The 21,589-nt window shown below is 38.7% G+C and overlaps 3 protein-coding genes and 1 long non-coding RNA gene across 8 annotated transcripts in view; 2 read left to right on the forward strand and 2 right to left on the reverse strand.

Moving 5' to 3' along the window:
* Positions 1-44: 44 nt before the first annotated feature.
* Positions 45-6,313, reverse strand: LOC135502157 (importin subunit alpha-7-like). Its single transcript, XM_064794788.1, has 11 exons — positions 6,155-6,313; positions 5,646-5,749; positions 5,394-5,506; positions 4,850-5,138; positions 4,494-4,570; positions 3,987-4,100; positions 3,641-3,737; positions 2,955-3,123; positions 2,387-2,649; positions 1,840-1,968; positions 45-1,650 (listed from the first exon to the last, which is right to left on the reverse strand). The coding sequence occupies exons 1-11, from the start codon at positions 6,231-6,233 to the stop codon at positions 1,585-1,587; spliced, it is 1,500 nt and encodes a 499-aa protein (XP_064650858.1). The 5' UTR covers positions 6,234-6,313; the 3' UTR covers positions 45-1,584.
* On the forward strand, positions 6,107-9,096 carry LOC135502169 (meiotic nuclear division protein 1 homolog). 2 transcript variants are annotated; one of them, XM_064794807.1, is made up of 6 exons: positions 6,107-6,156; positions 7,205-7,270; positions 7,535-7,708; positions 7,923-8,030; positions 8,295-8,454; positions 8,675-9,095. In XM_064794807.1, exons 2-6 carry the CDS (start codon positions 7,247-7,249, stop codon positions 8,779-8,781), a joined length of 573 nt encoding a protein of 190 aa, XP_064650877.1. In that variant the 5' UTR covers positions 6,107-6,156; positions 7,205-7,246; the 3' UTR covers positions 8,782-9,095. The 2 variants fall into 2 exon arrangements, with proteins under 2 accessions (XP_064650877.1, XP_064650869.1); XM_064794799.1 differs by lacking the exon at positions 6,107-6,156 and adding an exon at positions 6,536-6,658 and having other exon boundaries at positions 8,675-9,096.
* Positions 9,097-9,138: 42 nt separating this feature from the next.
* On the reverse strand, positions 9,139-10,761 carry LOC135502185 (uncharacterized). The gene is made up of 2 exons (XR_010449742.1): positions 10,202-10,761; positions 9,139-9,991 (listed from the first exon to the last, which is right to left on the reverse strand). It is a non-coding gene; the product is annotated as an uncharacterized LOC135502185 (long non-coding RNA).
* Positions 10,762-10,850: 89 nt separating this feature from the next.
* LOC135502142 (insulin-like peptide receptor) overlaps positions 10,851-21,589 on the forward strand; it is a 32,082-nt gene continuing 21,343 nt past the window's right edge. For 3 of the 4 annotated variants that reach the window (XM_064794748.1, XM_064794768.1, XM_064794777.1), the window contains exons 1-8: positions 10,851-11,045; positions 12,268-12,394; positions 14,362-14,901; positions 17,482-17,669; positions 18,289-18,469; positions 18,842-18,940; positions 19,222-19,369; positions 20,452-20,469. In XM_064794748.1, the coding sequence (XP_064650818.1) occupies positions 12,277-12,394; positions 14,362-14,901; positions 17,482-17,669; positions 18,289-18,469; positions 18,842-18,940; positions 19,222-19,369; positions 20,452-20,469 (1,292 nt within the window). In that variant the 5' untranslated portion in view covers positions 10,851-11,045; positions 12,268-12,276. The remainder of the gene's footprint in view (positions 11,046-12,267; positions 12,395-14,361; positions 14,902-17,481; positions 17,670-18,288; positions 18,470-18,841; positions 18,941-19,221; positions 19,370-20,451; positions 20,470-21,589) is intronic. The other variant, XM_064794759.1, reaches the window with a different exon arrangement.

Genomic DNA, 21,589 nt, shown 5'->3' on the forward strand with positions numbered 1-21,589 from the left:
TGTACCTCTAATTATAAAGCGAAAAAAGATACTTCATTTTCGTCATGCTTTTTATTTTATTTTGATTTGAACTCTATGTACACATTTACATACACTGCACATTAAGGACATCTATACAAGTATATTCCCCATTACATATCGTTTTGAAGAGATTTTCGTATGACACAATATTCCTGGCAAAGGAAGTACATGTAATGCTTATCTGAATAAAAATATTCATGAATTTTGTAAATCAATTTTCCGACGTACTGTGTAATGTGGAATTGAAACGTTCACTATTCGATTTTGAAGTTTGTCCATCTAACATGACAAACTGAACACTATTGTTTATACAGGCACATGATTGGTACAAAAATAAAATATTTACAAGTTGTAAAATCAAACAAGAGCAAAAAGAAAAATGGATTGAAACAAACAGTGTAAATGACATGCTTTCTGTGGTAAAAAGAACAAAAAAATACAAAAAGGTTTCTTGTATTTCCATCGTTTACAAGAAATGTTCTGAAATTAATTTTGGTGTACATGGACATCTGGAGTTTATTTTGAATTCCATTCAAATAAAATGGCAATTGAAAATATGGTTGCAACAACCTACGTAGGAGGCAGTTAACAAGAGAATGCTGCCACACAACTGGGGTCCTTGTTGGAGGGGAAGCTCTTAAATTCTGCCTGGAGTAATGTGAAATTATGAATCATTGTGAATGTTCTTTCGGTGTACGTAAAACATGAATACAGCGAAGGAGTTAACGTTACAACGATAATATAAAACTCCTTATTCTAAATACAATAGTTCAGATCTCTTCACAACTTGCATGTATAACAAAAGAGCAACTCCACTGTGAAATGATAAAAGAAAGACCATCTCTTGCCAAAATTGAGTCAAACATATTTTGCAAATCAGGGAGGCGAGTCCTTTAAAGCACATTGCAAGGGAGCCACTTTAGGCCTGTGAAAACTTGTTCTCGTCCATCTCTAAAGATTTTGTATTTTGGTTTTCTTTCTTATGAAAAGATTTCATCCCAGGACTGATGGTGGTTGCCAAGGCTCAGGCCTGCTCTCCCTTCCTACAAGAACCCGTAATAAATAATCTCAAAGTCCACAAATGGACAAAAATGCATGTTGTGTTTACAAATATAAACACATGGTACTTGATTTGTAGAATTATAATAGAAAGCCATTCATTATCAAAAAGGTAAACACTAAATTACACCAATAACATGTAAAAAGAGTAGTAATAGCTATTCTCAATGGCCTGCAAGGTATAACAAATACGTCAACAAATGTGGAATTACATCATCGATTTCACATTAAGTCCAAGGTATCCCAGAGATTACTCATGGCTAGCATAGTTGTTGTCTTCTCACACACAAAGCACCTCTTTAATTAACTCGAGAACCAGACAGGGTTCAGGGCTGCGCGGACAGCCATCCTGCCGCACACTGCCCAGACGTCTGATGTAATGTATTCCATTCAAATATCCATTTTACATTCTAAACTGCCATCTAGCAGGTTAAGTAACCTTGCACACCCTTGTTAAGCCGACACACAGGGAGCCTCTAGTTTCTGATTCACAGCGTGACCCCTTCATCCTACTTTCACCTGCGGATCGTAGTTCACAATACTATGATTTGAGGAATTTTCCTCAACGGCCTGAAACAAAAGATTTGAAACAAAATTAAGAACATTACGCTACAATTGATGCAGAGCCTGTAAAGTTGTTCCTGCTATGTATCGGCATCAAAATAGAAATTGCCAAGATAAAGTTTGAACTACTAGCTCTTAATATATTGCCATCATATCGCTTCTTGATTCCAGCAAGTGTAACCACCGATGCCTTACCTGCACAATGTCAATACAGAAGTACTTGTCAAGAATTTCCGAGGCTTGAGCACGGATTTGATCATTATCGTGGTACTCTAAACTTTCAAGACCACACACCCCGTCACACTCTTCAAACACAACTTTTGCCTAAAAAGAGAAATTTGAATTTATTATTCAGGATGTCTTCAATCAGTAAAATCAACCCTAAGCCACTCATGACACTGTCCATAGTGATTGTATTATGCCGACTCTTAACAAGGCACACATTTTCAACAAATAGACCTGCAAATGAGTGGGCAAAGAGTCAGAAGATGATGAGGGATTTGTTCAGGTGCTCAGTGCCAAGAGGATTTCCAGGCCAACCGCCCTGTTTCATTGCCACAGTGATTTCAACTGATTTGAGTTTGCTCCTGTCTGACGTCAAGGAATTTGCCCCAACCCGTCATCCATCTCTGTGTTTGACGCTACGTCTTTTCAAGATTCGTTTGGCCATTACACCTGGGAATCAAGTATAGATGATTTAGTTCAAAAAATGCACCAGCCACTATCAGTACATTGTACTCACTTTTTCACCACCAGCTCCAAGCATCATCTCAAAGAAACTGAGCGTCATATGAAGCAGGTCTGTATCTGTCAACTTGAGTAAAGGCACCATGACTTGCAATGCCCCTTGTCGGAGTAACTCGAGGCAGAACTCGTCACCATGTGCTGCTAAGTTACAGATGCAGAATGATACCTCTTTCTTGATGTCAAAAGCACCAATGGATTCACCCAGAATTAGCGGTAGAAGGTTCTTGACCAGTATATCACGTGCAACATTCATTTCACCTGAAAGAGTAATATTGCAATATACTGGTACAGTAGTTAAAATATGTTTGTACAATCTGAAGATTCTTATAAGAAGTAGCATGCAATGTTGCTTGGCATTACTGATAAATGTAAACGTGTGATCAATATCGAGTCATGGTTATGTTTTCAAGATGAATCAACAACATTACACACCTCATGGTGATCCAATATACATGCCCCAGCCTGCACAATTACGTCGGACGGCCCCTGGGTGAACTTACAAACTCAACCACAACTGTACATTCCACTCTGTCCAGTGGCAAAGTTATTATTGTTGTACTCACCAGTCATGTTTGAGAGAGCCCAGAGACACTCTTTTTTAATATGGTGATGTTCGGAAAGGAGAAACTGTGCAAGACCTGCCAATAGCTCATCATTGGCACATGCCTGAACGCTGTATCTATCAGGGCCACTACAGATGTTCCCTAAACACCGTAATAATGGTGTGACGATCTGGAAAATTGCACATTGTCTCAGTGTCGTTAGGCATGGTATTACATACGTATGGTAAAGGGAGAGGGGGTTGAAAGGGTCAGGGTTCTCTTATCTGTAACAGACAAACTAAGTTACGACAAGCTCTCTCTTTTACTAATGCCATAGTTGGGGTATTTTTAACACCTTCCGCGCCGAACCACGTAGATCTCCGTGGCCCAAATCCCCTCCCCTTTGAGCTGGTTATCGGAGTCGATCTCATAGTCATGGACTTCATGAAACAACTACACCATCGCCATCTTCAGGGCAAGGCAGGAACTGATAAGACCAGTTCCTACCTTGCCCTGAAGATGGCGATGGCGTAGTTCTTTCATGAAGTCATTCAAAGTTTTGAACTACGCCATCGCCATCTTCAGGGCACGGTAGACTCCGATAACCAGCTCAAAGAGGGGGGGATTTGGGCCACGTGGTTCGGCGCTGAAGGTGTTAAAAGCCACTATTCAGTAATCGTGTCGATTATTTACAATTAGTGACCTACCTGTGCATCATTATGGTTGACCTTTGCCATCACAATCAATAAGTTGACTATCTTTTCTATCAGCCCCAACTGAACCAGTTCTTCTGCATGCTCCCCACTGAAAAATACATAACTGTAACTGAATTACTCAGTTCTTCACTATGTCTGAACGGTGAGCAATTTATTCATAACAACAGGGGCATGCACTGGTGAAAAACACTTATCCACACAAGGTGAACACTCTTAACGGTGCACATTTCTGAATAGTAAACTTAGCCTTGTCAATGTGACTTGGTGCAGGCTGTGAAGCACTATATTCTATTTTATCAAAGATTATTTCACTGAGGTAGTTACAGTGAGCACTTACGTAGCAGTTAAATAAGTCAGGACCCAAGCAACTTCTGAAATCACGGACAGTTTCGATTCATCATAATTCAGGTGGTTTAAAAGGAGGGGTGCCACGCCAGCCACCATTAGATCTCTGAAACAAAAGAGTCATTCAATAACTGATAACTGATAATACATGGCCTAATTGTCAAGTGGTTAGGGTGTGGATTATCAACATTGCTTACTCCCTTAAACAAATCACTTGAAACTTGTGTCTGTTGCATGGGAATGTAATACACTACAATCTCTTTATCATAAGGACACCCTCGGGACAGAGAGTTACTGCCCCTTATGGAGAGGTGTCCTGATTACGATATTACATAGGTCAAATTGAATGAAAATGACCAATTTGAAACCAATATCAGTGCCCCTTAAGGATAGGGTTTCCTGATTACAGAGATGTCTGCTAAGAGAGGTTTTACAGACAGAAATAAGATCTTTACATGAAGCGATGTTTTCCTTACGGCAAGAAAAATTTAAAACTTACTTGGTATGCATGTCATGACCTCTTGCTATATTTGAAAGTGCAAATGATGCCGATCTTTGTACACCAGTGTTATCAGACTGAAAGGAGGTGAAAGTTACATTTTATAACTAATATATCACTTCATGCATGAATGAAGTAAATTTTAACAAATCAGTTGCTCTCAATCTGACTCTCCCTCTTACCACTGACTATGGTCATTTGGGCATGTTGGGAGGCGAAGTTCCGTTTTTCACCTTTTGTGTGAGCTGGACTCCTTGAAGGCCAACAAAAAAATGATATCAATCTTCAGAGAGATCTCACTGATTAGTTATATCAGTTTCACCTTGAAATGAAAGGGGAGACAAACAATGTCATACCTTTAATAAGCTTATAAGTGGCTCCACAATCCCTTGTTTCTTTAAAGTTTCTCTGCATTCTGCACTGTCACCAGCAACGTTCCCCAATGCCCAGGCACACTGGTCTTGCATGAGTGAATTTCCACTTGAGAGATACGTAATGAGGTAAGGGGCTGCCAACCGCAGTACCACCTGGGCATGTTCGTGCACGCCTGCAGAGATGTTTGTGATGCACCAAGCAGCCTCGAGTTGTAAGTCTGCATCATGGCCTGTAAGAAGACCAATGAGTGACGGAAGGGCATTGTCCACACTGGAAAAAAAGAAAGCAAATGTTTTATCAACATGATATTCTCAAGCTGGCAACAGGTAGGTCACCAAGACTATTCAAAGAGAAAAACATACTTAAAAATTTTTTTCCATGTTCTTCAGGGAACACTGAAATTTGGTGCAAGTGGTGAAAATATTGTTGAGAGGACCTGCTCACAGAGCAGCTGAGGCCCTTACGAGATATTATACATGTAGGTGGCAAACTTCTTCTATTTTAAAAGCCTACCTACGTTCTTACCTTAGAAATGCATCCACAAAAACGCTATTTTGTGCAAAAGACCGCCGTAATATTTGCATAATTGCTTTCCTGTCCGAATCCGAGGACAGGAAACTCTTTGTTAGCTCTTTCACCTGGAAGATAGGATTTAAGAAGATAGCCTCTATGTTGGTTTGCCAAATTTCCATTTGATTTCAAATTTTTTTTTAACTTAAGCTCAAATTTGGAATAAAGGAGAAAGCCCGATACTGAGACAATGATTGAAATACACACCATGAGCTCAGAAATTTCTTCATCTGTCTCAGAGATACAGTCTCTGCTCTGTAACCTTACTCTCTTGGTGGATAATAATCTCTCTCTCTTCTGCTTCCTCAGATCTGCAAAGAATGAGGAAGGTAGGGTTAAAAGTTAAAACATGTAGAAATGTCAGACTGAAACAGAATTGAATTCGCCAACCTACCGAAACGAGGATTTGGAATCTGATCGTGATAGGGCCCCAGCAGGCCCAGTCATTCCTGCCATATCATTTTCCCTCCAGTCCAACTTGTGTGATGTCAACTACGGCAGGGCCAGGGGTCAACAGTGAAACTGGTAATTTCTCGGTCTAACTCACAGAATTTCTATCTTTTGGCTTTTAGAGGATGTACCCCAGAATATAAAATAATGAATGCTCCCCACAATAACAAACCAGTCGGCACCCCCTTCTTCATCTCACCACCCATGTATCACCACACTAAACCTTTCCAACAGGCGATAAAAACAACACGATTGTCAAAATATACCTGTTAGTTCTTCTCTCCTGCGTTGCCTCAAACTGTCAGGAGTTGCCACGTTGCCTTTATACGGTCCACGATGGTCCATTTTCAGAGGAAAACAACCTCATCAAGTCAAACAATCCACCACCATTCACTAGTACAAATGCACTACAATATACTGCGTACATTTTGTGTACATTTTTATTTACCCTCAACCCTGTACCTGAAAAGTAAAATACTAAAATAATGAATATCTGTAAAAATGGTAATTAGGAACGTGGAATACATGTAGTTTCTGTAGTTAAGTTTTATTATCTTTCATAAATTTCCTGATACAAGCTTTTGTAAAGTATTTTTATTTGTCCATTGAACCTTTGGTAAGCTTAGTGGCGCCAAATTCAAACCTGGTAGCAATCTGAGGAATTATATTTCCTCGTTGCAAGGCTGAAAAAACACCTATTCTGACGTTATCAATCACTATATCAAGAGATATCCCCATTCTTTAGCTTAAGAAATAAACAGTCGACAATGGTTTGTAAAAACTCATGAGAGATTTTCCAGTATTTTAGCAGAATTGGGCTTTTGTTCAGTGTTCTTACCTGTCATTTCAATTCATGTTGTCACGACTTGGGCATTGTCAAGGGAGCATTCATTGCATTATAAAACTATAGGCCTACCAGATCTCTGCTGATGACATTTAAGACTTCAGACTCGAGGCATTGTTCTGTTTCATAAGTAAATCATTCACAAGTAAATTTGGCGACGACAGCACACAACCACCACTGGCCCTTGGCAAAAAAAGTGGAACACCGGTCCGCCGACCGAGTATGAGGAATAGGCAGAAATATCTTTGATTTGTTCTTATTCTATACCAGCAGCGGTCGCTGGTGATGTTCAATTGCAGCTACATCAGTGACGTTGCTCAACATCCTCTCCCATCTCAGATTAGACTGGCCAGACCAGTTGTAATCACATGCTTTATATATTTTCGCGTTCACTCTGTCGTATCAGCTAGTGTTCTCCTTCTGCATTTTGAATTGTTGCCATCTTATGCTGATTTTTCCCATTTCTTTGTAGTCAAAAAGGAAAGGTCTGAGTGTGGAAGAGAAGAGAAAAAGAATGATGGATTTCTTCTTTGAAAAGGTAGGGCTACCGCATAGTCACAACCAGAAGACCGTGTCATAACTTCATTGTCTGAGTACAGATTTCCAGAACATGTTAAGGAAAACTGTCACAACCTGATCTACAAGAGGACAATACCACAACCTATAGGATGATATTTTTACCATAAATATTACATCTGGCTTGACAAGTGCATATGTGGACATTGGATGAAATGAACCCTCCAGGATGAAAGTTCCTTATCCAAACAACTGGATTATCTCTTCTTGTTTACTTCCTTTTCAGAAAGACTTCTTTCTGCTAAAAGAACTTGAAAAGCAATGTCAGAAGGAGAAGGGAATCACATCCATGTCAGTTAAGGACATTCTGATGAGTCTTGTGGATGATGGAATGGTGGACACAGACAAGATTGGCACATCCGTCTATTTCTGGGCATTTCCAAGTAAGGCTAGTCAAAATGTAAGTTGAGACAGTCATTCCCTAATTTTTCTGCTAGTTCCTGCAGAAGGTTTCCTGTTACTGTTAGGGCTCAACAATGAGGACAAAATGTTTCATGTACCGGAAGCCCGGGAATATCTGCTTGCATGAACACTGATGTTGTTACAAAAAGGATATGGAAAAAGTTGTCAGTTCTTTAATGTGTATATTCTATTGGAGACACATCTTTCTTCAGAGAAAGAGGAAAATAGCAGATTCAAAACAGAGCAGAGATGACATCCTGAGAAAAAAGAAATCTACAGAAGAGGCGTTGGCCAAGGCCAAGATTGGAAAGGAAGAAACGGTATAAGAAAATATTTTTCTTCAATAAGAAGACATTGCAGAGCTATGTTCACTGGTGCTACCCTTCATTTCGTTAATGCAAAGTTCTTTGCACTTTCTTGCATTCTTGTACATTTATGAATAATTTAATTTGTATCAGTAGCTCTTTTAGTCTCCAACCAATTACTCTTAACAGCAATGCAAAGTATTCTGAACACCATAATCTGGTGATGATTTTTGAAGAAAAAAAATTTCAACCAGGTCTAAAACTATCTTCTAACCACAGGATGAGCGAGAAACAATTCTACAGCAACTTTCAACAAAAAAACAAGAGTTAAATGAATTGAATGCAGAGTTGAAGAAATATCAAGATTGTGATCCAGATGTGCTGAATGCTAAAAAACAGGAAGCTAAAGTTGCCAAGGAAGCGGCCAACAGGTGGACAGGTAAGTGTAGCTTGTGAAAATCTCACCCTGTTTGACTTCAAGATGTCTTCTCTGAGAGAGTGTATTAGATTGTCGTCTTCAGTGCGAAATCCTGCTGGGACATTCAGGAAAAGTATTGAGCTAAATGACCCCCTCTGAAAATCCTTGCTCCCCGTCACATCCACTGCAGCAACCTCTTGGCCCTTATGAAATACTGATTGTGTGGGGTTTTTTCTTCCAGATAACATCTTTTCGACAAAGTCGTGGATCAAGAAAAAGTTCAGCTTTGAGGACAGTAAGATTGATAAGCAGTTTGGAATCCCAGATGACTTCGATTATATTGACTGATTGTGCATAGACTTTTCCTTCATCAAAATGTGCTGGAAGTCTTGGTTAGCAGCAGTATGTTATCTGACATTAAGACAATGTATGACCCTCAGTGGAGACTATGAGCAGATGAAGTCCACTGGGCTGTAAAGTGCCCTTTTCAGAGACAGCGGATTCTACCCTAAACGAATGCAGACACTCTCACTCATTAGGGAAGATAAGGTACTCCCGGAATATTTGGTCAGTGCACTTTCTATGCAATCGATTCCTCCCACAGGCAGTATTCTTTCAAGTCAGAGCTATGCTATAGAATGTTTGACTGTTGTCCGGTAAGTGTCACTGTCAGTGTGGTTTTGAAAGATAGAGATAAATATAATAAATTATATTTCATGACAATCTTTGTCAACTTTTTTTCATTACATATAGTACATGAAGTAATGGTAAGAATCATATAACATGTATGTCATGTTTAAAAATCACTGACTTAGCACCTTTTATCTCAGTTCATGGATGACTTGTATGGCTCCTCTTTTATACAGCAGCTCGAGGATGAAGCCAAATCTAAATTACTGCAATAAACACATTTTTAATATTATCTTCAATCAAGACCAACAGGCTTATGTTTGTTCCCATACAAGAGATTTAAAAAGAGTTTGCTTGCCCTATTAAGATGAGGAACTTACGTTGTTTTACATCAAGTCACATATTCACCATCTACATGTCATTTCAAAACAATATTGTTGGACTGAACGCATTTCATTAGAGTGTTAAAAGAACAAGAGGATGACCTCCTATTTTAACCTCGATGAAGTAATTATATATTATGTAATTCCTACATGTAATGATATCCAATTGCTATGAAAATATCTTGAGCATCTCGATTGTTCAAACATGCTTTCCCTCTCCATCTTCGCTCAAATGAATTAATAGAAATGTCCAATGAATGGCGATAATTCAATCCTCAGCTAAAGTATAGATGTTATCTTGTGTGTCCGGATACGTCTACCAAGAAGCAAAGAGAAGTATAAAAATGATGGCACATCCTTTTAGTGAAGAAATCAAATGCTTGAAGTCGCATATGGACAGTTCGATTACATCTGTCTTCCTGTATGAGTATACTGGGTCCCTGGCTCAGCCCTCCGGGTTGTTGTGCCTCTCATTGGCTTGTAGACGAGGACAGCAAGGGCAATGAAGATCACAAGAAGAGCAATTAAGATGCCCAATGTCAGACCTAGGAAAGAAAAAAACAGATACATCACCTAGTTGGCTTTAATCAAACCATTAATAACTGCATGTGGATGATCAATGTATTCTGAATAGAGTGTCCCGTTCAACCAATAGTGTCAACACAAGTTGGACTTTTCCGCAAGGGGTCACCGATTCCTGCTACACTTATGGTAATAGTATAGGAATAATGATTGCCGGACAAATGGCTGGCTACCCAACTGTTGCCTTTTAAGGACATCCCACGCATCTCCAATCATGATACTGGTTCTCAGAGAATGAAACAAGCCGCTAGCTTAGTAATCATCCAAGCAGAGTTCCATCAGCAGCAGCCCCAGAATGCAGAACACGTGCCAATGTTGAAAATATTTCCGGGTTTGGTGTTGTGGTTGTCGTGGTTGATAGAGTGACACTGACAAGGGGGCATCTCAGCATAATGTGGAATGTGCCTGTCTTCGCTTTGGTCTTCAATGATAATGGTTCTATTCTCCAAAGCAGACCTAATGATAAAAGTAAAATCTCTCTGCTACAATTAGTTATGTTGTACAATACAATCGTTTATCATGTACATAGGCCTAGTATAGTTAGCATCTTCCTATTAACCAGAGTTTATATGGTCTTATCTGAAATATTGGTTCCTTCCGACTGCTGCATGGAATTAACCCTGGATCAGATCAGATCAATAAAAAATACTCCCCAGTCGCACAATACATTTATCAGATTGTTACTCCAAGGATTGTTGCACTATAAAAATTGATAAAAATTATCTGGTGGCCTTGTGAATCGACGGCGTGTTGAAAATCGTCCGCTAACTCTGTGACTGAATTGGCCAATCAGCGCGAGAGGTTGTTTACGTCTCTGGTCTCACCAGGAAAAGTGACTATGAATGATGAAGATTTTTCTAAATATTTGCTTATATCTCCGAAATGGTAGAATTTTGGCTAAAAATATTAGGTGGAAGTCATAGTGGATGTTCAGGGCTATCAGTGTATTGGATTTTAAATTCACATCGACCTATATTTACGTGAGAAACGCATTGGAAAGAACCAGGTGCTGGTCAGGTAAGTCTGGTCGAACACACTCTCAGACTCAGACTGAGACTCTGTCTGTCTCCAAGATCTCCTCTCCCTTGCTCCGGTTTCGTCATCATGTACCGCTCTATTGATAGAACTCATGTCCCAGAGATATGGTTCTGTATCATGCCGTGTTTGGTGCCAAATGGCCCCGTAAACGTAATTTTCCTCTGGTATACACCGGCCGTCCATCCAACCAGGTTTGGGCTAAACATTGTATCTCTTTAGCACAGGTAGTGCATGTTGATTCTGTAGCTATGCTTGTGTAATGTGTCATGGTGTCTTTTAAATTCACTAATCACTGTCTAATCTACTTCTTCTTTTTAGTCTTCATTCAAAAATGGACCGTCCAAACGACCTATTTTGTTGTGATGCTCCCTTTATAATACATGGTTTTGAATAATATGACACTTCAGAACTTTGATCCAGGTCCAGGTTATGACGATGGTATGGTTTGCACATAACTGACCAATTAGACAAACCAGGGCCCAAACAAAACAAATGTGTTCACTTGAAACATTGTCAGAATGCCATTACACTATAGAGGCCCTCGCACCAGGCGGAGGAAGCCACTGCTTGGAGGATTCAATCTGATCATTTTGGCGGATTACGAAATTTCACTTCCCGTTCTTCCAGTCCCCAAAAAATATTTTTGATAATCGACATTTGTCATTTTATATGCTGAATTGACAGATATTTTGCCGTTATCAGTATAAGCCATGAATTTCTGAGAGCCATCAGATGTGGACTAGTCAAACCTATAATAAACACAGCACACCAATCCCAACACGGCAACAGGATATAGAGAGGAAGTCCATAATTTGACCTGAGAAAGTCCTTTGTATCGCCCTTTAAAGTGTGAATGGTGCTCACAACCATAGTCCATACCAGTGCATGAACTCCATTGTTCACTTCTGTCAACTCAAGGTCAGATTTTACCTTGGTGATACAGACCCATTTATTTCCACTTCCAGTCTTGTTTCTTGATTTCTGAGACATAATCAAATGCCTGACCAAAATTAACCTGAAAAATCTATAAATTACTTAATTGATCAACACACTGGAAAGTTGGAAAGATGATCTGTCAATCATAATCCCCACCTATTCAGGAAAAATCTGGTGATTGTTGTCATTTCCAGTAGATACCAAACTAAAAAATTGTGCAATATTACTGTATGATTTTAAAAATTGGTATCGTTTTTTATTGCAGGGGTCCAGGATGAGCAGTTGTCACATTGGGTGCATTATATGCATAGGATGCCTATGTTTGCTGAGTAATGCACAGTTAGGGAGCAGCATTGGGGAGGTGGCACAATCTGACCCGCCGGTACCACATAGTAAGTATTTTGGGCCTGTCACTGGACCCAACAATAAAATCCTTATATTTGTATGACTAAGAGAAAGAATAGAGTCTACACTTTCACTTTTAGTGTAATCAAAACTGAGGTGTAATCAAGGTTTTGGCCAATATTTTAGCTCCACCCGTGCAGTTTTGGTGAGACAATCAATACCGACAGTGAGGTATCCATTTCTATTCTAAAATATCTCAAATATAACCAATAACATGGTTTTAAATGATTCTGAAATGCTTCCATATTTTGCACCAACTCAAGCGGTTATGTTTGCCTAACCTTTATTCGCTGAATTCAAAAGGAGGTTTGATTGGAGCATAGTGCATTTACACTGTAATGTGCGGTTCATTCTAAACCCAGTTGTTTTAGAATTGTGAATCATGAACTGAGAGACTTCATTTGGGTCAGTTCAAGGATATGTTATAAAACCAGCAAGATTTATATTTTGTATGAGCTTCTGCATGCTGGTTCTCTCAGTTAGGAACAGATGTGACTGTTTCCATGGAAATCCTGTGATGTATTGCGAAACCAAATCATTGCAAGACAAAAGGGCCAAAATGATGTTGGTGAAACATATGCAGTAATCGGAGTTGCTGTGGGATTTTATAAACGGAAGCAACAATTAATTATGGTTTTTCAAGACCTGGTTCTGTTGGTTTCAGGATAACCACTTTAAAACTATTTACCTGTAAAAAGATTAATATTAATTTTTTTATAGACTACATTTTTATGGCAAGGGATGTATTTCCAATGAATTTTGTCTGAAATAACCCCATATTAGCGAATCCAGGGTCTGTCCCAAATTACATTTTTTTATTGAGAGGCCTGTATGGTATAAATCGCTCATGAGAATGCAAGTTATAATATTGCATTGTGTAACTATTTTCATGTAATTACACTTGCAGATCTGCCTTTGGTCTTGGTGATTTGATCTTCACTTTTGAATAGTCTTGGCCTAAATAATATCAGTTTATGCTCCCTTTTCTTGTCAGTGTTGTTCAGTTGGATAGCTGAACTCTCAGTCACCCTGACTTGCTAATGTTATGCTGGCAAATTATTCAGGTTACATTATTCAATACTTATACTGTTATGTTACCCTTTGTTGTAACGTGATGTAACATGCTATAAAACTAGTCAACTTACTTGATCAGTGTGGTGAAACAATACATGTAGCTTTTTTTTTCTGTAGCAGAGATGTTAGAGCTGAAAATATTTTCAGAAACTGCATCATACACACCAACTTGCGGAGCTACGTGTACGTTTCTCCTTTGAAGCATTTTTGCTACTCAAAAAAATAATGCATTGGAGCTGATAACCGATATTACGGACATTTTCAGGAGCCAATTTTAAAAGTGACTTTTGATCATAATTTTGCTGCTGATACAGTCAATAGTTCGAGTATCGAACCAAATACCCCTAGGTACTTAAAACAGCTGGGACGCCTTTTCTATTGCCCCCAGTGTACATTTAACAAGCACAGTTCACCTTAAAGTGCACCTCTTACTTGGTGAAGTTTCCAATTTGTCACCTGACCACCCATTTTGAGTGTAATGTACTTTTGATTCAACTACGTGCGTGGAAAATTATAAGTGCACCTTTATTTCTTTCTATTTATAAATACACATTTCCCATGAAAGAATAGCTAATAACTGCAATAGTGGACAATCTTTGTAAATGCATGTCTTCACCAGCGTGACGCAACATTTATTGATTAGGGCTGTGATAGTTAGTCAATTTTAGACACAAACGATTTGAATGTTAGGTGCAGAAAACGCCAAAAGATGTATTCATCCATTCAGAAGAAAATTCATTATAAAAAATCATTGACAATGCAAGTGCGTGAAGATTGGCAAGTTTAGAATGTATCAAAATATAAGCTTACATAGTATTTACTTGGTTTGAATTTGAGTGATGTTCTTTTACCCTTTGTCTCTTTATTTCTGTCTTTTCAGTATGTCGGAGCAAAGATATTCGAAACAAAGTGGTCAATTTCGCAGAACTAGAAAATTGCACTGTGATAGAGGGATACCTCAAAATTCTCCTTATAGATCGGGCAGGCCCTGAGGAATATGATGGTCTTACATTTCCAAAGCTAGTCGAAATTACAGGATATTTGTTATTATATCGTGTGTTTGGTTTAAAAACATTACGGGGTATATTCCCAAATTTAGCAGTGATACGGGGCCAGGAGTTATTTTTTGATTACGCCCTGGTTGCATTTGAGATGCCAAATTTAGAGGAATTAGGATTAGTTAGATTAACGACGATTCAACGGGGAGCAGTGCGTTTAGAGAAAAATTCAAATTTATGCTACATCGATACGATTGACTGGGGTTTAATAGTGAGCCACGAAACATCTTCAGAGGATCATTTCTTTGCCGAAAACAGGAATGCTGATGAGTGCGTTAATGTTTGTCCGAGGGATAGGTGTCCCATCCGAGAGCTGGATGAGAAGCGACGTATCTGCTGGACTAGCCTCGACTGCCAAATCGGTAAGTTTTGTTTATGTTATGAGTAGGGTGCTCACTCTCTGCCATGGCGAAAAGGAGTGAGTAGGCCTGCTTGTGAGCGTAATGAAGTGCTGCAACTCTCAGTTTCTGACATGTCTGAGAAGAGGTACCTCAAGGTGCTTCTCAGTCATGTCATTCTGCCTACTGATGCCCCTGCCTGCTATCCTAAAAATCATGTCTGTGCCCTGTTGACTTTAGCGGAGGACTATTGAAAGAGTCAATGTTGAATTAGAGCATTCTTCTCGATATGCGCCATTGGACTAAATTTTTCTTTGAAACAGCACCGGAACAACATTTCCAGATGTTGTATCCAGTTACACATTAGCATACCAGACTCTACTACATTACTCATTTAATGTGCGTGCATAAGAAGAAACAAGATCCTTTTAACTTCTGAGGACAGCTGATTCATATTCCTTGAAAGATTTTCATGGTAGTATAGTCAGGAAGTGAAATCTGTCACCAAGACTAGTTCTCCTTGGGTGTTGTTCATGTTGTTTACTTACAACCTCAGATTATGATGTTGTTTGTTCTATAAATAATTCATTTCCAGGTAGACATGTCAGTTGGTTCATCAATGAATGAGTTCCATATAAATTGCCTTCAATGAAGTCGACTATTTCTTTCCGCCTTGCCTTGTTCATCTAGGGCATTCAGGCTATAAAAGAAAGATTTGGGTTGGATGCGTGTTTGTGTGGACCGTGGACCATGCCATCCGGTTTTGCACTTATTCACTTGTTTTTGCAAATGCATCCTATTTGATTGATAATTGTCATCTGTCATCTCTCCAATTAAAAGTGACAGTTATGGGGTTGTTTGTGTGCTGCGCTTACCAGCCTGACATTGTTTACTGTTTGGCTGAATTACTTATTCCCAGTTCTCAATGTAAGAAGAACATACATAGATTGTAGGCCTACTGCATTGAATACTGATGCGTGACTGATGAGTTCTGGCGATACTCCTTTGATCATTTATAGATCTGCATGTTTGCTGCCCCTGAACATTTCCCTTTCAACTAGTTTTAAGATGCTCGTTATGGTAAATTTTTGAAAAGGACATGTATCCATTCACATCCCTTGACATGCATTACAGCTCATTCTTGATACTGCCATTCATAAGATATTGCTTGCCCACAGGAAACTTGTTTACTACTTGTAAAGCAATGGCCATGACCCCATAATCATTGTATTTGTAATGGCTGCATTTGCAGTGTGTAAACACCAGTAATTTTCCTTAAAGGGTTGATACACATTACTTATTTAGAGGGGGAGAATATTTTACACTCTATCCTCACTATTGAATTGACAAATGTTTTGATTGAAGATTGGTGATTGAGTAATATTTACTGGACTCCCATCCTTGCATAACAAAGGTTGTCATACTCAACCTATCAATGTTGCAAACCCCGGGTAAGGGCTCAGAAAGTCTGTTTTAAAAATCTGTCTTCAGTTTTTTTTATTGAATATCGTATACTGTACAAGCCCTGAATCTCAGCAAACTGGAATTAAAGCCCTTTATTTCAGATACGATTTATGATTTCACCCTGTTGTACACCTGGAGCTGTATTGATCTGTTGAATGGTTTCTGGCAGGTGACGGTCCACTTGCCCAGGCATACCAAATGGTATTTTCCCACAACATGAGGATGTCACTGTGTCAGAAATTCAAATCAGACAGTTTTGATGAGTGAAAAATGATTTGTGAATAAGTTCTAAGAAATGGAAAATTGATTAATATTTTGTTGTTTTGCAAACATATGCCACTCACAACACAAAAGAAATAAAACGAAACAATGTAAAGGTCACAACATAAGTGCCTATGAACAGACCATTCTAAACAGCATGAACGTGCATAATAATATACTGCTGACCTGAGGCGGTATTTGCTGAGGACACCCACAACATCCCACACTGCCACATTGATTACCACGCAGCGACTCTAGGAGATCAGTCAAACACTACTATACGCTGCTTTACTCCCGGCAGCGAAATCCTGTACACACACATCTTGTCATCTGACGGGCTTGATAATTAAGTTATTGATCTGTGCTAGTCCGGTGAAGTTGAAAACAACTTCAAGGCTGTCGGCTGATCAATAATGACTGCATGCTAAAAAGCTGCCTTTTCATGCTTTGGAACATTCGTTGTCTCTCATGAGAACATAAATCGCGTTTCTTCCTAAAGGTGGCTGTTGCTACATCTGTTTGGATATTAATGTATTGTTTTAGTTTGAGTTGTAAAGTGGAGAGCCTGTTGATGTACTTCAGTAGAATATCGAATGTCTCTATTTGTTCAGTCGGTAATTTAGCAGGTCCTCCAAAGCAGTCATGTTCACTTCCTAGCTGTAATATTTTACACCCTGAACTGACAGAGAAATGGAAATGCATGACAGGAAGAATGAAAGATGTATCATTAGGAGTCCATATCAAGCTTCATGTCTACCATGAGTGCAACTGCAATATGATCTCTCGTAGTGATGTGATAAATGTTTGTTGAAAAAAAATTGTTTTTGCTGACAGAATTATAATCATGTTATGTGAATATTCAATGATTTACCATTGCAGCTTGTCCAAGAGAGTGTCCTACAAAATTCTGCAATACAAGCATCCTCACCAGTGAACGAAAGTCTTTATGTTGTCACGAGCAGTGCATTGGTGGATGTTACGGGGAAGGGCCAATGAAATGCGTTGCATGTAAAAATTTCTTCTACAAGGGCCGTTGTCAGCCAAAATGTCCACCATCCACTTATGAGGTAAGGCGCAGTAAATAATAGAAGGGTTGCTTCACACAATAAAGCATAGTTATTAAAATTGACACACCACAATAATGAAGGCACCAGTGGTGTCTGGACTGACACATTTAAAAAAAAAATTTCTTCAGAAGTATTTAAATTTATATGAAGTTTTATATAAAAATATAAATCGGTAATTTTTGCTATGCTCAACTCCAAACTGAAGGTGTCAACATCAACATGGTTTGAAACTAGTTGCACTGAGTTCTGTAAAATGCAAGCCTGCATCCTGGTGGCACTGTGCCAGATTGGTGCATCATGCTCACTGATTTGTACAATGGTGGAAAAAGTGGTGTCTGCTGCTGAATCTGATTTATGTCCAGTTATTCAGTACAGTAGCACAATGATTGAATTGTCCAAGTGGCAGTGTTTTGGAGCACGTTTATTTGTGATATATCACAATATTTAGGTGGATATGTACATATTTCTGTGTACTTTGCTAAAAAAAATTTTTTAATGAGCTTGCTTTGGCCCTCCATGGATCAATTGTCTGAACTCATAAATGAACATACCTGTACATGTGTCCAAATTCATAAAAACATACCTGTTATTGTCAAAAATATACTTTGTTCCTTTCCAGTTCTGGGACAGACGGTGTATTCAAGAGCAAGAGTGTAAAGAGATGCAGAAGATAAAGCGGCCAAACATTACACGGTGGAAGACTTTTGACGGGAAGTGTATCAAGAATTGTCCTGTGGGATACACAGAGGATGACACAGTGCAATGGAAATGTAAAAAGTGTGAGGGGCCATGCCCAAAAGGTGAGCTTTGGAAAGTGATGTTCACTGAAAAAAAATTGCATCCAAAGTTCTTAGGCCTATAATATGTGACCCGTCACAGCAAAACCAGGCGCATGTCGCACAGAAGATGAGCCTAAATGACACCAGGAGATAATGGAAGAAATTGATGTGCTCATAGTTCACAAAAAGCATACAATAGAGAAATGAATGAACAGTCCGTCTCAACCTGCCAAGCTCAGAGCGACATGCGCCTGGTTTTGCTGTGACGGGTCACATATCTTATGTCATTTATGACGTTCAAATATGATGACTAAGAACTTGCAGTGAGCTTTGACAGCCCTCTTTTGGAGTGTTGATTGCCTCTTTTGTTTAGCATTTGTTGGTTTATTACAGAATGCAGTGGGACAAAGATCGAAAGCATCGCCACAGCGCAGAGATTAAAAGGTTGCACTGTCATCAAAGGTTACCTCGAGATCCAAATCAGAGGAGGAAGTAAGTTTTAAAATGAAGAGCAAATCATTTGTAAAACGAGACTTTTTGTATTTGTATTTGTATTTGAGTTGTTTTTTTTGAGTTGGCGCTTGGATACTAAGGTGTTTTTTGTGTAAGGTTAATTAGCCAGGTAGGATTACCTGCACTGCTTCATCAATGTTGCAATGAGATTTCGAAAAGAAAAGAGTCCGATTCATGTCTCCAATTTAAGATTCTTGTCTCTGATAACAGATATTTATGAAACAACTTTGCCTCCAAACTATCACTATTTTCACATTCAGAAAACATAGCCAAAGAACTAGAGGAAAACTTGGGATTAATCGAAGTCGTATCAGGATATGTGCGAATTGCTCGATCTCACGCATTGATCTCACTAAACTTCCTGAAGAGTCTGAAAGTCATCAAGGGCAAGCGGAAACAAGCTGACAAGTAAGCGCATTATCCAATCATTTCTTCATTCTTCATGCTGGTCATTCATCGTCCTTTGATCCATTTTAACTTCTGCTTTAGTCTGGTGAGATTTGCTTACGTTGTTTCCGTTAAGATATAGTTTGTATTTAATCCTAGCTAGAGCCTTTATTGTTAGAGACTATACTTACCGGTACTCGAGATTCATACTTATAAGATGTACCAATGACAAAATAAGGGACTGAAATATTTTCAGTTGGAATGTGTTAGTTTCAAACAAAACATGTAAGTATAGTTTGATTCGGACAAAACATTTCAGGATGGTGCCCTTTTTTATATCACTGTTGGTGCATCTTATAAGCAAGAATTTCCAGTGTGTTGATCTTAATCCTTTGCAGTGAATTCACAGGATGCTGTCTTGTCAAAATGTTTTTCACAGCACACACTCTCCATTTTAAAAGTGTTCAGGACACTATTCGTGTTAGTACTTTGAACTTAAATGTCGTCAACAAGTTTTGAAGTGGCACTTTTTCTCCCTTTAGTATAGCAACTTTGATAATCTTGCCTTCAATGTCGACTTGGGCGAATATTATTTTATGCAATCTCTATAATCTTGAGTTTTACAACTTCCAATGCCTGCATTCAGATCAGTAGAATTGTTGATTGTTACTTTATAGCTCACTTAGCTATGTTACTTGTAGTTCCCGCAATTTTGGCTTCTCACCATTTCTGCTTTATCACCACATTGCCACCTAGAACCTAAATATACTGATCCCAAAATCCAAAGAAAACCTGTTTGTCCCACTACTTCATAGGGACATAATTAATCATTTGCAATTCATGAAATGTCAGGAGATACATGACCAAAAAGTGCTATGAACAGGCTTATGAAGACCAAGAATTTAAGATCACTTTTGTAAAAGAAGTTGTCGTTGGTCAGCCAGTGTTGACGAGTGTGAATTTGCTTTTGGCTCAAGTATGTTTTATTACAGAAGTCGCTAATTGATACACCTTATGTTAGGCTCTTTCGAAGTCTGGTTGGTTTTACTAAAGCTTTTGAGATCATGCAGTATTAACGTCACAACCACCTCCACTATTTTCAGCGACAGCCTTATGAGCAGGTACAGGTTTAGTTTCTGTCGAAGAGAGCATTTTGAGCCCATGGTTTCAGTGGTACTAGTCCCTGGCCGCATTACTAGCTGCCCTGGACTTTAGCGCTCGTTTTAGCCAGCACCTCACCCACCCTGTCCTTTAGTTTAGGCTAGCACTTGCCTCATCCTGCCATCGCTTTGCCTGAAATCATTTAAAAATTTTTTCAAATCTCTTCATGTGCTTATCTAATTCAATTCAGTTCTTGGCTTGAGTTGTGACTGTTGCATGAAATAAATATGTTTACAAGTATTTGTTTTTGTCCCTTGAAATAAGCAAGTCAAAAAAGTTACAAAAAGCAAAAAAAATCCTCGTAAATAAGTTCTCGATTTTAGAAATGCTAAATTAACTATCTTGGAATACACTTCAAAATTTGATGGAATAAATAAAGAGCATCATTGAATGAGAAATAAATAACTTTCTGGGTGTAAATATCTGAATGGATTTTCTTTTGAAAACTATCCTCAATATTGGAAAATATTGAATTACAGGTGCAGTACCCGGCTTTGAATGACTTACTAAATTAGTATTTGTTGTGTCTATCATGACCCGATAGTTAATTGGGATTGAAAACTGACAATGAAATGTGATAAGTAACAGCATGTGATACTTTTTTTTTGATGTTCTGAAATATGATCAGATGTTTTATCAACTCTTTTAGCATGTTTAACTACTAATTTTGGTTGACATGTTTTCTTACTGAATGAAATGTCTGTGTGAGTGTTTGACCAGATTTACAGCTTTTTTTGTTATTCTGGCAGAATTATTATAAAATATTTGTTGTCGATGCCATTTAGTTTTCTTTGTGGAATCTGGGCTGGTTCATACTTAAGTTGTCACTTTCCTCCAAAGGGTCTAGAATAAACCCTCAACATGTCCACTACTTGCTGCTACTACAATGTCGCAGCAATACCACTTTTCTGTTTGACTTCATCGTATGGAAGAGCAGTCTTGGACAGTGTCATTCTTGGTCCCAAGAGTTAATATGTGATGTAAGTTCTATGTCTTCCAAATCCAAAAATCCTCAAACTTGTATTGAAATAGACTTAGTTGGCCTTGGCAACGTTTGTATGAACCCAGTAGTAGTTGTAC

The sequence above is a fragment of the Lineus longissimus genome, chromosome 2, assembly GCF_910592395.1.
Source record: "Lineus longissimus chromosome 2, tnLinLong1.2, whole genome shotgun sequence".
NCBI lineage: Eukaryota > Metazoa > Nemertea > Pilidiophora > Heteronemertea > Lineidae > Lineus > Lineus longissimus.